Source organism: Pogona vitticeps, chromosome 6, assembly GCF_051106095.1.
Source record: "Pogona vitticeps strain Pit_001003342236 chromosome 6, PviZW2.1, whole genome shotgun sequence".
In the NCBI taxonomy this organism is placed as follows: Eukaryota; Metazoa; Chordata; class Lepidosauria; order Squamata; family Agamidae; genus Pogona; species Pogona vitticeps.
The window spans coordinates 121,578,868-121,590,817 of record NC_135788.1 but is presented as its reverse complement, the minus strand read 5'-3'; the positions used below and the strand labels follow the sequence as shown (position 1 = coordinate 121,590,817).

Here is an 11,950-nt window from a genome sequence, read left to right as displayed (position 1 = left end):
CGAACCCGAAGGCAGGCCTTCTTGTTGGACCCAGAAAGGGCAGCTCCCCCAAACCGCTCCAGAGCAGCCCCTAAAGCAAAGCAGGCCGGCCCTGGCCCAGCCTAGCAACCGCTTCCTTGGAGCCAAAACAGAGCCTGACTCAGTGGTGTTTGCTGCCTGGGCTGGGCTGCTGGACTTTGTGCCTCGCACAGCGCCCTGGCAAAGATGGCCTGGCCTGCAGGAACCCCACCCAAGCAACACCACGGCAGCCCTTCAGAGCGGTACGCAGGGCACTCCGCTGACGTGGAAGGATGGGCTGCTCTTTCTCACTTGGGGAAAACCAATCCGTGTCCTCCCCCCCCCCCACTGCAAGGTAGCAGACCAAACTTTCACAGCCACTTCCTCAGTGTGGGAGTGTCTCCTGCATCAGAAGCCTCCTGCCTGTTTGCCGTGGGGTAGTGGTCTTGTTCTTGTGTGTCTCCGTCCCACTGGCGGGGGGGGGGGCTCAGAAATGCCCCACCGGCTTCTATGCCCAGCTGTGTCATGGCCATACACACACCCCTGAGCGCCTGTCAAGGCTCCACATCTGCACCAGCCCCACCTCCCGCACCTCTTCAGTGTTGTTTGCCCTGGGCTGGTCCCCTTCACTGATCCTTCGCCAGCACCACCCAAAGATGACCTGGTCTCTCGCACGAGCACAAAAGAGGCCGAAGGACAATGGCTTCTCTGCCAGAACACGGCCATTGTTTGCATGAACAAGCCCGCCTTGTCCCTCCTGCTTGCCGGTTGCTTCACTCTTGTTTTCTCAACTCCAAACAAGGGCCGGGCTCCGATCCTGTGTGTCCAGGCAGGAACCTTTATCTCGGCTCCCCTCCCTTCCCTCTCCCCCCCCCCCCCAACCTCTGGAACCTACATTTCTCTCTTCCACACACATACACACACTTCAGTATTCAATTTCTTTTATTTTTTTTCTTGTTCCAATATAGTTTTCTTAACCAAAAAAACTACACCTTGTAACAACCAGAAAATTTGGCAGCAATAAGGATTTGTGATAGAAAAACAAAATGGCAAAAAGAAAAAGGAGGAACAGAATTAGGAAAAAAAAACTGTAGAAACCAGGGAAGGCTGTGAGCAGGGAGGGGGAGTTGGCGGGGAGTTGGAATATGTGGCGATCCGGCGCCGGGGTCGGTCCCACGATGGTCAGGCCGGGGCCCCCGGGCAGCCGCCGCCACCTCGGACATCCTTACACCATTCCATCAGTAGTACCGCAGGTGGGGCGAGGCGGGCTCGTCAATACTGCGACCGCCGCAGGTGGTTGGCCATCTCGTAGCACTTCTTGTTGACGCAGCCCCCGTGGACCCCTTCTTTGCCCATCACCAGCACTATCGCTGTGGAAGAAGACCGGAAGAAGAACGCGGCGGCGTGAGGGCGACTGCCATGAAAGCCCACCTGGAAAACCTCCGCCCACCCGCCCGCCCCCGCCTGCCCACCCTCCAAGGGTGCCCTCAGAGTTGGCCAAGGGCCCACCTGGTGGCCCTCGCCAAAGGTCCAGGGCGGGCAGAAGACGTTTTATTGGCCGGGGAGCACGGAGCTGGGGGCCCCCGTGTCCCGCGGGCGGCAGAATGGGCAGAGGGCCACCAGGAAGGGCACCAAGAGCCTGCCCTGAGCTCTGCTTTAGGGAAGTGCAGGGGAAGAGTGGCCGGGCGGGGCAAGGCAGAAGCCGCCCAAACCTGGTAGCCACCTCGGTTGTGTTGCATATGCTCTGTGGCTCACCAGAAGTGATCCTATGGTGAAATGTGTGCTGATCAGTGAGGCAACCCATTCTTCCCGTAATAACCCTTTGGTCGCTGGGCTGGGTTTGAATTCCCCAGCTCCCACTCGGGAGCAAGAAAAAAACAAACGAGAGCACAGCACCCCTGCGGCTGCTGATCCTGGCCTCCCACCCGAATCCTGGCCAGCTCCCATCCCCCCCCACCCCACCCTCCCTCCCTCCAGTTCCTGCCTCTTGGGCTCCCATTTAGGAAGATTTATAGCCTTCTCCAGCTGCTGCTGCTGGAGGAGGCGGCCTGGGACAGTGGCCTCCTTATCTCCAGAGGATCTGGATGAGGCCACACTGCCCCCACCCAGAGTGGACGGAGGCTCTCTGCCCACAGCTGTTGAGGGAGGGAGGGAGGGAGGGAGGGAAGGGGGGGTTAACGAAGGAATGCAGCCCCAGCCGACAGCTGCAAGGAATCAGGGCTGCTGGGGGTCGGCGGCATCTCCTGCGCCTTTCCTCTCTCTCTCCCTCTGCCCTCCGCCTCCCCCCCCCCCGCCACTCACTCTTGTTGGTCATGGCAGCCGTGATGTTGAAGGTGGGGCCCCCACCGCTGCTCTTCGTCCTCAGATCCATGGTGCTCTCCCCGTCCGTGTGGAGGCTGTCCCGGATGACGGAGCACTTCAGCCCGCCCAGCGTCAGGCCATTCACAAACAGGTTGCTCCGGTCCTTCCCCACCAGGATGTTCACTTCCGCTGGCTGTGGGGACAGAGCGACCGGGGAGTAAGGAAAGGCCATCCTGTCCCCCCCCCCCCGACATGCACAGCCGAGAGCCCCAGTGCCACTCCCCGCCCCCCCGCAGACGAAACCTCCAGCAATGCCTCTCTCAGCCCCTCCACCCCACCAAATCAGACCGCATTAGTGCTGCTTCTATGGTTTTGGGGAGGGTGGGGGGCTCCCTCCATTTGGGGGCCACGGGCCCTTCAGCCTCACCTCACTGGCCTTCCCTGTTGAGGGGCAAGTGTGTTGTGCAAGACTTAGGACTTTCTGGGGTGGGGGGGTGGAGGAGAGGCTCCCCCAAGAGAGCTGCCCCACCTGTTTGCCGCCAGAAGAGGACCACCTGTTGCCCAGCCAAACAAACCCTCTTCTGTCTCCTGGCCTGGCCAGGACGTTATAAAGGGGGTGTGTGAGAGAGTGTGTGTCTGTATGTGTGTGTGTGAGTCCACAATTTTGTCAGGAGAGGAGAAAATCACCAAGGCCCTCCCAACAAAACCCTCTGGAGCAGCACCCTGTGATGGAGTAGAGCCCCCCCCCTCCAAAGTACACAGGGAGAAGCTGCACCCAAAAGCCCGTTGTTGGGCAGACCCTCCAGCCAGGCCCCTTCCAGCACAACCCGGCCGGCCATGCCAGAGAGAGCGACACCGCGTCCAAACTCCGAGAGGAGATCCTGGGAGCATTTTTCCACCCTAAAAGGAAGGAAGGAAGAGGGAGGACCCCCCCCCTGCTCAGGAGGAGGGAGCAGCAGCAGCCCTGCCCGCCCGCCCGCCCGCAAGGAAGCCTCCTAACATGGCTTGCTTCATGTTCTATTTACCACAGAAACTGAGCAAGACCTCGCAGGCGAGCGAGCGCTCTGGTGGAAAAAAAAGAAGGGGGGGGCAGCGGAGAGGAAGTGGAGACACAAGAGAGGCCTACCAAGTTTGGGGCAGAGGAAGTGTGTTAGCAGCGGCTTTCTTCCTCCCATAACTTTCTTCCTCCCAGCGTGGGGGGGGGGGGGGGGGGAGGAACACCCACCAGAGTTAAACATGTGCAGATGAATGGGAGATGACTCAGGCCAGAGAAGAGAGGAGCTCCCCCCCCCGCCAGTGCAGTACAACCTAAACTGTGGAACTCCCTGTCACAAGACACAGAGATGGCTGCCAACTTAGGAGGAGGACAGGAACGGCCGCTCTCCTCTTGGGCTAGAGGCCGAGGGCCCCTCACGGCCCATGGCCAGGAACAGGAGCCCCCGCACCCCAGCCCTGGGCTCTCGGCCTGCTTCCAGGCGTCCCTCTGTGGGAACTCCCTCGGCGGCCGCCGGGTGGGCACCGGGACGGCTTGGGATGACCCCAACCCACAGGTCTCTCTGGGCGTCTTGAGGCTGAGCCCCCCCCCCTTGCCGCCCCCGCCTTTCTCAGGTGAGGCCGATTCATGACCTCAAGCAATATCCCCACTTGCCTGGCCAGGAACTGAAAGGGCACCGACCCCACCCCAAAAGCAGAGGGCAAAATGGGCTTCTGGGTGTTTGTGTATGTGTTCTTTTCCTCCTTCTTGCAGCCCCCCCCCAAGGCAAGGCTGTGCTTCTCTTCCCCCCCCCCCAACAAGGCACCTCCAGGTCTTGCTAGCAGGGGCTCCACCCCATCTCTAAGTGCAACCCTAAGCCCTTAGCTTATGCCCGGGCACCCCGTGGGCCATGTCAAGCCAACTCCCCCCCTCCAAAAAAAGACAACTTCCCCCAAAGGGGGCTGACTTTCCTGGTGCCGGCCAAGTTGGGAGTAGGGAGAGAAAGGCCAGCCCGGCTGGCAATCCCTCGCCCGCCGGCGGGCCCACTTGCAGCCAGTCCACACTCCAACTGCTGATGAAAAGCTGGAAGAAGGAGGGGGGTGGAGGGGAGGAAGTTGACTGGGGGGGGGCAGTCTTCTTTGTGGGGGGGGAAGAGGGAGACAAACCCTCACTTCCGGCCTCAATACCAAGATGACACTCTGCCTCCACCCCCACCCCTCCAGGGCATGCTTGCTCCCTCTTGGTCACCCTCTGGGCTGCCCCCCCCGCCCGCCTCAGCCCCCCAAGCAGGGACCCCACTCGGGAAAAGGGGGGGGTCTCCGTGCCTGTCCAGGGAGCCCCCTCGCCACTCCTCCCGAGCAGGCTGGTTGCACAATAGGAAGAAACCTGAGATGCTGGCGAAGTCTCCGCTCTTCCCCCCCCCGCACTCCCCCCCCCGGCCAAGACGGACTCTCTCTCTCTCTCGGGGGGGCCCCCTCACCCTTCGACCCCCCCCCGCCCTCTGTGCAAACCTATTTCCGCATTTCTGCTGAAGACCGGGAGTAGTCTCGGGGTTATGGAGGGCGGTGGGGCTGCCCCCCCCCGGGACCTACACTTCACTCGCGGGGGATGGGAGGGTGGGGGGGTGGAGGGTTAGGGCTTGAGGAGGAGGAGGAGGAGCAGGGGGCGCCCCCACCCCCACCGCAGCTCCCCTGGGAGGGGGGGCGCGGGACCAGGGGCGGAAAAGGGGCCCAGCAGCTTCGGAAAGGGGGGGGGGCAAACGGGAGCCGGGATAGAGGCCCAGGGCGGCGACCCCCCCCCCACACACACCCTCCGAACAGGGGAGAGAGGGGGAGGGAGGCTCCGGAAACTGCCGGGGGGGGGGGAAGAAAGGAACTTTTCCCCAAAGTTCGCCCCTCCCCCACCCTGGAAGGAAGGTGCCGCTTCTTCTTCTCCCCCCCCTTTAGACCCACCCCACCCCACCCACCCCGCGGCCCGCTCGCCGGTGGCCCAGCCGCCCGCCTTCCCGGCCGGATGGCGCGCCGATTAGCCCGGCGGGGAGGCGTCCAGGCCTGGGGACGTGGCACTCGGGCGGCGGGCGAGCGAAGGCCGGGACAGGCCAGGCCCCGCGCCGCCAGCCCGGGAGCGCAGGGGGCTCCGTGCCCGCTCCCCGCCGCGCCCCCCCTTCCCGGCCCTTCCCTGGCTGGCCCGCCCGTCCCCCCCCCCGCCCGCACATCCTGTCTGGCACCACAAAGAGGCCCCCGGCGAGCCCCCCCCCCGCCCGGAAGGAAGGCAGGCAGGCAGGCCGCGGAGGGGGGGCGCTGGCCCCGGGAGAAAGCCCGGCGGGAGCCCTTCTCCTCCGCCCTCCCTCCCCGTTTCCTCTTCTTCTTCTCCGCCCCCCCCCCAACGGCCGGGCCCTCGAGGCGGGAAGGAGGCGCGTGCGAGGAAGAAGGGCGGGGAGGCTCCCTCTTCCCCCCCCCCCCCCCCAAGGCCGCCCGGCTCCGGCTCCCAAGGAGGAAGTGGCCGGGCAGCACAAAGGAGCCCCGCGGGCGGGCGGGCGGGCGGGCAGGAGAGGCGGGCGGGAAACTTTGCGGGGGCGAAAGGTCCCCCCCCCGGGGCGAGCGGGAGGGGGGGGAAAGAGAGGAAGAAACGGACCCGGCGCGCCCCCTCTCTTCGCGCCCCGCCCGCCCGGCCTCCCTCCCTTCTGGCCCAGGCTCAGGACCCCCCTTTGCCCTGCCCTTCCCTCCCCCCCGCCGCCGCCCCCCCCCAGTCCGCCCGCCTCCCGCGGGCTCACCGTGATGTTGGCGAAGGTCTTTCCCGGGGCCGCGGCCCAGACGGAGGGCACGTCCTTGTAGCCGACGATGGCCGCGTCCTGGCACGTGTCGTCGGCCATCAGGCTGTCGATGTAGCAGTTCCAGCCGCTCATGGCCGCAGCAGAGGCAGCAGCAGCAGGAGGAGCAGCAAGAAGCACGACCGAAGGCAGGCAGGAAGAGCAGCGGCCCCGAAACCCCACTCGATCCCTCCCTCGCTCGCTCACGCACACGCGCGCGCCCGCCCGCCTGCCCGGGAGGGGAAGAGAGAGGAAGGAAGGCAGGAAGGCAGGAAGGAGGCGGCGGAGGGAGGCCGTGCGCAAAGGCGGAGGGAAGGCACACGGGGTGGGTTCGGGGAGGGGGCCTGTCGGGTCGCCGCTCGGCGGAGAAGGAAGGCCTTCCTCGGGAGCGGGAGGAGGAGGAAGGAGGAGGTGTTGCTGCTGCTGCTGCCTCTGCCTCTGCTGGGGCGGCGGCGGGAGCGGATGCTGCCTCTGCTGCCTCTTCTGCCTCTGCTGGGCGCGCCAGGAGCGACTCGCGGGCCGGGCCGGGGAGCCGGAGCAGAAGAAGGGGGGCGGGCACCGGAGGAGAGGCGGGGCCCCCTCGGAGGGCGGGGCCGCAGGGGGCGGGGCTCTCCGCCGGGCACGCGCCCGCTCCTGCCCTCCCCTCCCCTCGTGGCCCCGCGCGGCCAGGTCGGCCAGGCCCGCTAGGGGGCGCGCGCGCGAGAGAGAGGGGGGGGGGGAAGACCGGCGGATGGGCGGCCGGAGGAGGGAGTCGGGGGGGGGGTCAGACCTACCCCACCCCAGTCCGCCTCCCGCGAGCGAAGGGCGGCGCCCCCGGGGAGGGAGGCAGGCAAGCGGGAAGGAGGGAGGGAGGGAGGGAGGGAAGGGGGCTGGCCGGCCCCGCGGCCCCCCTGCGGAAGACGGGCTCCTTGCCTGCCTGCCTGCCTGCCTGCCTGCCTGGTGGATCGACACCCCCCTTCCGCCCCCTTGGCAGACCCGGGGCGGGCGCCGCCCTCTTCCTTGCCCTCTGCCACAAATCAGCTTTCCCACTGAAACCGGGGGATGCGGGGGGGGCAGGCAACTAGTGCCCGGCCTTTGTTTCAGCCCGGGGCCTCGGACGGGGAGCCCAGGCGGGACCCGGCCAGAGGAAGCCTTTTTTCCCTCCGTCCCCCCCCCCCGCTTTCTCTTCCTGAATCAGGCCTGGAGCCCGACTGGCAGCCCCGGGGGGGGGGTTGAGGGTCTCCCCCGTGCGGCACCCACCCGTCCTCCACGGGGGCTTTGCTCGCTGCCCCGCCTGCCCCGAGGGGAGGCCCGCTGAGTTCTGATGGGCTTCCTCCGAAGTCAGTGGGCCAAGCATCTCGAAGGAGCTGCTAGTCCCAGGGGACCGGGGGGGGGGGGGGAAGCTTTGAGCCCCAGGTACCTGCCCAGGCTGGAGGAGGGCCGAGGGAGGGGGGGCTCCGTGGAAGGGAGCTTGGCTTCCCCTTTAGCATCGCCACTCATCTCTTTCTCTCTCTCTCTCTCTTTTTTGGCTTGGGTGGTCTTAATAGAGAGCCCTGGCTGGAAGTCAGTGTAGACAAGCTCTGCACAGTTTAGAATGATGGACCTATATGAAATGTAGACAAAATTAAAAGAATTTAAAAATGTTAAGATAGACTATTTATGACCAGAAGCCCTGCACGGTAAACTCACAATTAAAATCATATGATAAGAACACGCTAAAAATACTATACAAAACTATACAGTACATCAAAAAGCAATTAAACACTAGTCAAGTTTTTTTAAAAAAAACTTGGAAAAAATGAAAACATTTTAAAAATATATCTACATTTCAGAAACAGAATGTTCCCGAGACCCCGGGCTGCTTAAAGGCCTGCTGGAAGAGGAAGGTCTGTGCCAGGCTAAGGAAGGGCAGGAGGGGTGGGGCAAGCCGGCTCCTTGGGGCAGCACATTCCAAAGCCAGGGAGCAGGGTGCCCAGCGGGCAGCTGGAGAGCCGCCAGGCCCCCGTGTGGCTGGCCAGCTGGGTGCTTTTGCTGCAGCGGCTCCCCAGGCCCGGTGGCAGGGCTTGGAAGCTGGAACTTCCCAGCAGGGCTGTGCACTTCCGAGGAATCAAAGGCTGTACATATTCCCTGTCACGTGGCAAGTCCTATGACGGATGTGTGACAACATTTATCCCATGATTTAGGCTATCTGAGCTATGCCACTAAGAATAAGCAACAGGATTCTGACCAGTGTTCCAGATAGCACCAAGGATTTATATGAAGACATGAGATTAGCAGTTTCAATTTTTTTATCCTTTTCTTCACTGTTCCTGCCTTTCACATGGTGCCAGGTTGATTTATTGATTTATTTGATTTGTATACCGCCCATGTGGCAGCCAAGGCAGTTCTGTTCCTGTGGAGCGGCTACCCAGCAGGAGCCCATGCCATCAGTTGACCCCGCTATGGACCCTCTAGGGGGGAGGAGTCCTTTTCCCAGCCCCATCGGCATCTCTGTAATCCCTTTTCCAACTGCACCATAGCCACATGCACATATGAGTGTGCGTGCACAAACACACAGACTGCCCATTCTGCTAGTCTGGAGAGAGAGAGAGAGACTGTGGGAGCCCTTGGCTACCCTGTGGTCATTCCCCCCCCCAAAAAATTTTTTTGGCATCCTCAGCCAATACGGCTGAAATGGGAGCTGCTGCCACCCAGCCAGCGGCCCCCTTCCCACCCTGACCTTTAACCCCTGCTAGAGGCAAAAGCCGGCTCCTCCTGTTCCCTGTGGCAGAGCCACCGAGAGCATGTGGCAAAGCTGCCATTCCATCCTGTGCAGCGGAGGGGGGAGCGGGGTTTGGACAAAAAAGGGTGGAATGAGTGGTGGGCAATCATTCATTGTGGATCAATTGGTTTAAAGTATTTATACCCCACTTCCTTTTCAAGAGGACCCAAAGCGGCTTACCACATTAAGACCATATCCTGATGATGATATTATGCCGTGTGGAGAGGCCCTGTGTTCTTTCCAAAGGGCAAGGGGCAAAGGACACCCTTGGATCACCCCTAGATGGGGACTAGCTGTCTCCCCCCCACAGCCGCCCCCCTGCTCTCTCAGCCTGGAAAAGGACAGATGCCGTGGCACCTCTTCTCCACCGGGCATAGCCTCGGCCACGTCCCTCAGGTTTGGATCTTCTGAGTCCAGAGGAGAGGGGCTTTGCCTTCCTTCTGGAAGAAGGAAGTTTTGCCGTCCTGGAAGGAGCAAGCTGTCCCTCTCAGCACCCTTTTCCATATGGGCCCAAAGAAACGACTTTGTCTGGCCCCAGATGCCGGGGCCTCCCCCATAGGCCAGGGGCGATGGCCTCTCCTCCCGAGGAGGCCCTAAAAGGCACAGCTCTGCCTCCGAAGGCCTTTCGGCGTCTGCCGCCTGAGCCACTGAGCCCATGGGGAGGTTGATGGGATTAGCAGCCTTTGATGCCTCCTTGATTGAGGCGAGTCCCGCCCCAGCTAATCCAGTTAAACACTGTGAGAGATCCTCCTCCCGCCCTCCCGCCCTCGGCCCAGGACCCCTCTGTGCAGTCCTGCGTGCTCAGTGGCGGTTACCCAATTATTGCCGCCTTCTCCAACATCCACAAGAAAAACAGCCAGACTCAAAAATGACTTCCTGTCTTCCAGGACCGACCTCCCGTTCTCCTCTGCTCTGCATCCATGCCTCCCTTCTATCCCAGCTTTTCTAGATGGTGGGGTCAGAAGTTTAAAAAAAAGTTACCTTTCTACAACTTTATGACCTGCGTTTCAAAGGCAAGCTTTCTAGGTCCCTAAGACACTTCATCAGGCTGGACATTGGGGAGTGGGGAGAAACACCCACACCCACCCCTCCACTGCTCTCGCCAAATGGAACCTGCAGCCTTTAAGAATCAGCCTTTAAGGTAGCACCTCTCCACTCGGGGAGACTTCATTTGTTCTTCTCCATCTCTCAGTCAAGAAAGAGCTGCTAATTAAGCGGCATCTTTCCTGTTGCCTTCTCTCAGGACTTAAGAGCTTCAGTCTGACTTGGAAGAAAGGTACAGGGAAACCTCAGGAAAGTTGCCGCTTAAACTGAGGTTGCACCCTAGGCAAAGAACAGCAGCAGCTCAAGTCTTCGGTTAGGTGCAGAAAAGGTGTCATAAGAACATAAGCAGAGTCCTGCTAGATCAGGCCAAGGGTGGCCCCTCTAGTCCAGCTTCCCGGATCTCACCTCTGGGAGCACACAAGACCTGTCTCCTGATAGCCCTCCCGTGCCTCTGGCATTTTGCTCTGGTCCTAAAGGCTGCCACAGGAAACAATTCAGGGGGTCTTCAGCCATCCATCAAATAAGAAGCAGATGCCATGTGCAAATTTCACTCCCCCGCCCCCCCCCAAAAAAACACACACCACAGTCGGTGGTCATGTGACACCTAGCGTGAGGGAGAGCCCTCCAAGACTCGAAGACTAGACTGGCATTTAAGGGGTTTAATCAAGATATTCTTTGAAAACCGATCATGCCAAACCCAAAAGGAGTGTGGAAATGGACCAAAACTCACCCAGCAGGCCAGGGGTGGGGTGGGGTGGGGAGCTGCTCCTCTGGTCCGGAGGGCGAGGGGAACACAAAGCAGAGAACGAACGTTGTAAGTCAGACCGAAGTAACAAGCTGTTGGGCTTTTACAGACCCATCTTTCATCCAGGACAGAACAAGATATCAGCTGTTGAAAGGTGGCAGGATAACCTGTTTCGGTCTTCTCCTTCCTTCCGCCTTTGCCTTAAAATGCACTGCAGCGTAGATCAGGGTGTGTGGCTGCAGTAGCTGTGGAAGCTCATAAATTTGCCTTTTCATTATCATCATAGAACTGCAAAGCTGGAAGGGACCCTACGGATCATCCAGCCCAGCCTCTATCAAGGAGGCCGGGGGCAGGGGGGAATCTAACTCCTAGCCTCTGCCCCCCCCCCAGCCAGTAGTGGTGATGTTAAAATTATTTATTGATTATTTACATCGATCTATTTTACAGTATTTCTATATACCTTTCATTTTAAAAAAAATCAAAATAGTTTACAATAAAAACAAATACAAGGAAGTCAATAAAGGTAATAAATAATCAAACTCTAAAATCCATTAATGCAACTCATTTAAAAAAGGCTAAGTCAGAAAAGTGCATAATCAAACAAACAAGTCCTTACTTGTTGGCAAAAATATAAAACACTGAGAGCCCACCAGAAAAATAAGTGGGTCCTAAGATCACATTAAGGCAGTCAACGTCTGGGGAAGCCCCTTCCCTGCCCAGAGGAAAGCTTGCAAGCTTAGCCCCCTCCCTCCCCCCTGCCTGTAGACCAACAGTTGCCTGACTTGATGGGGGGGGGATTCTGTGCCACACCCCCTTGATCACAACCTCCTGACTGGTGGGGAGGGGGCCGATTGCCAGGACTGAACCTGGAAGGCATGTGAGGGGGTTATGGGGGGAGCAAGATGCCGGCTGTCCAGCCACATGGGTTCCCTGCAAAGGTAGTGTTTATGCTGCTTCTACTGCAAGCAAGGGTTCAAAGGGGAGGGGAACTGGGCAAGGAGGGTTGGGAACCAGGAGCCCCCCCCCCATTCTGGGGCAAGGCTAAGACAGCACACCTGCCTTCAGCTGAACTGAACCATGAGGTTCACCTACTCCGGTTGATGCAGAGACTTTAAACTGGTCCAGAATTCAACAGCCGGATTAATAAATGGGGTGAAGAAATTCCAGCAATATCCCCCACTCTGGCCACCCTTCATTGGTTACTGGTTCGTTTCCGCATGGACTTCAAGGTTATGATGATAACATTCAAAGCCCTAAATGGTTTAGGACCTCGGTACCTATTGGAATGCCTGCTCTCGGCCAGATCTGTCCGTAATACAGTACCCGTTCTTCACAGGGAGG

General features: G+C 60.4%; 1 protein-coding gene and 1 long non-coding RNA gene across 2 annotated transcripts; both read right to left on the bottom strand.

The window, feature by feature from the left end:
• Window positions 1-921: 921 nt before the first annotated feature.
• Window positions 922-6,591, bottom strand: PFN1 (profilin 1). The gene is made up of 3 exons (XM_020799853.3): window positions 6,045-6,591; window positions 2,299-2,491; window positions 922-1,367 (listed from the first exon to the last, which is right to left on the bottom strand). The coding sequence occupies exons 1-3, from the start codon at window positions 6,174-6,176 to the stop codon at window positions 1,270-1,272; spliced, it is 423 nt and encodes a 140-aa protein (XP_020655512.1). The 5' UTR covers window positions 6,177-6,591; the 3' UTR covers window positions 922-1,269.
• LOC144583714 (uncharacterized) lies at window positions 2,747-5,224 on the bottom strand. The gene is made up of 2 exons (XR_013537634.1): window positions 4,783-5,224; window positions 2,747-4,354 (listed from the first exon to the last, which is right to left on the bottom strand). It is a non-coding gene; the product is annotated as an uncharacterized LOC144583714 (long non-coding RNA).
• Window positions 6,592-11,950: the final 5,359 nt, after the last annotated feature.

Bases quoted from the DNA above. Each gene is read 5' to 3' on its own strand.
- PFN1 (XM_020799853.3), bottom strand. From the start codon at position 6,176: ATGAGCGGCTGGAACTGCTACATCGACAGCCTGATGGCCGACGACACG. The intron at 2,492-6,044 runs GTGAGCCCGCGG...CTGTCCCCACAG, and splicing joins AGACCTTCGCCAACATCACG to CCAGCGGAAGTGAACATCCT. The intron at 1,368-2,298 runs GTGAGTGGCGGG...CTTCTTCCACAG, and splicing joins GGCTGCCATGACCAACAAGA to CGATAGTGCTGGTGATGGGC.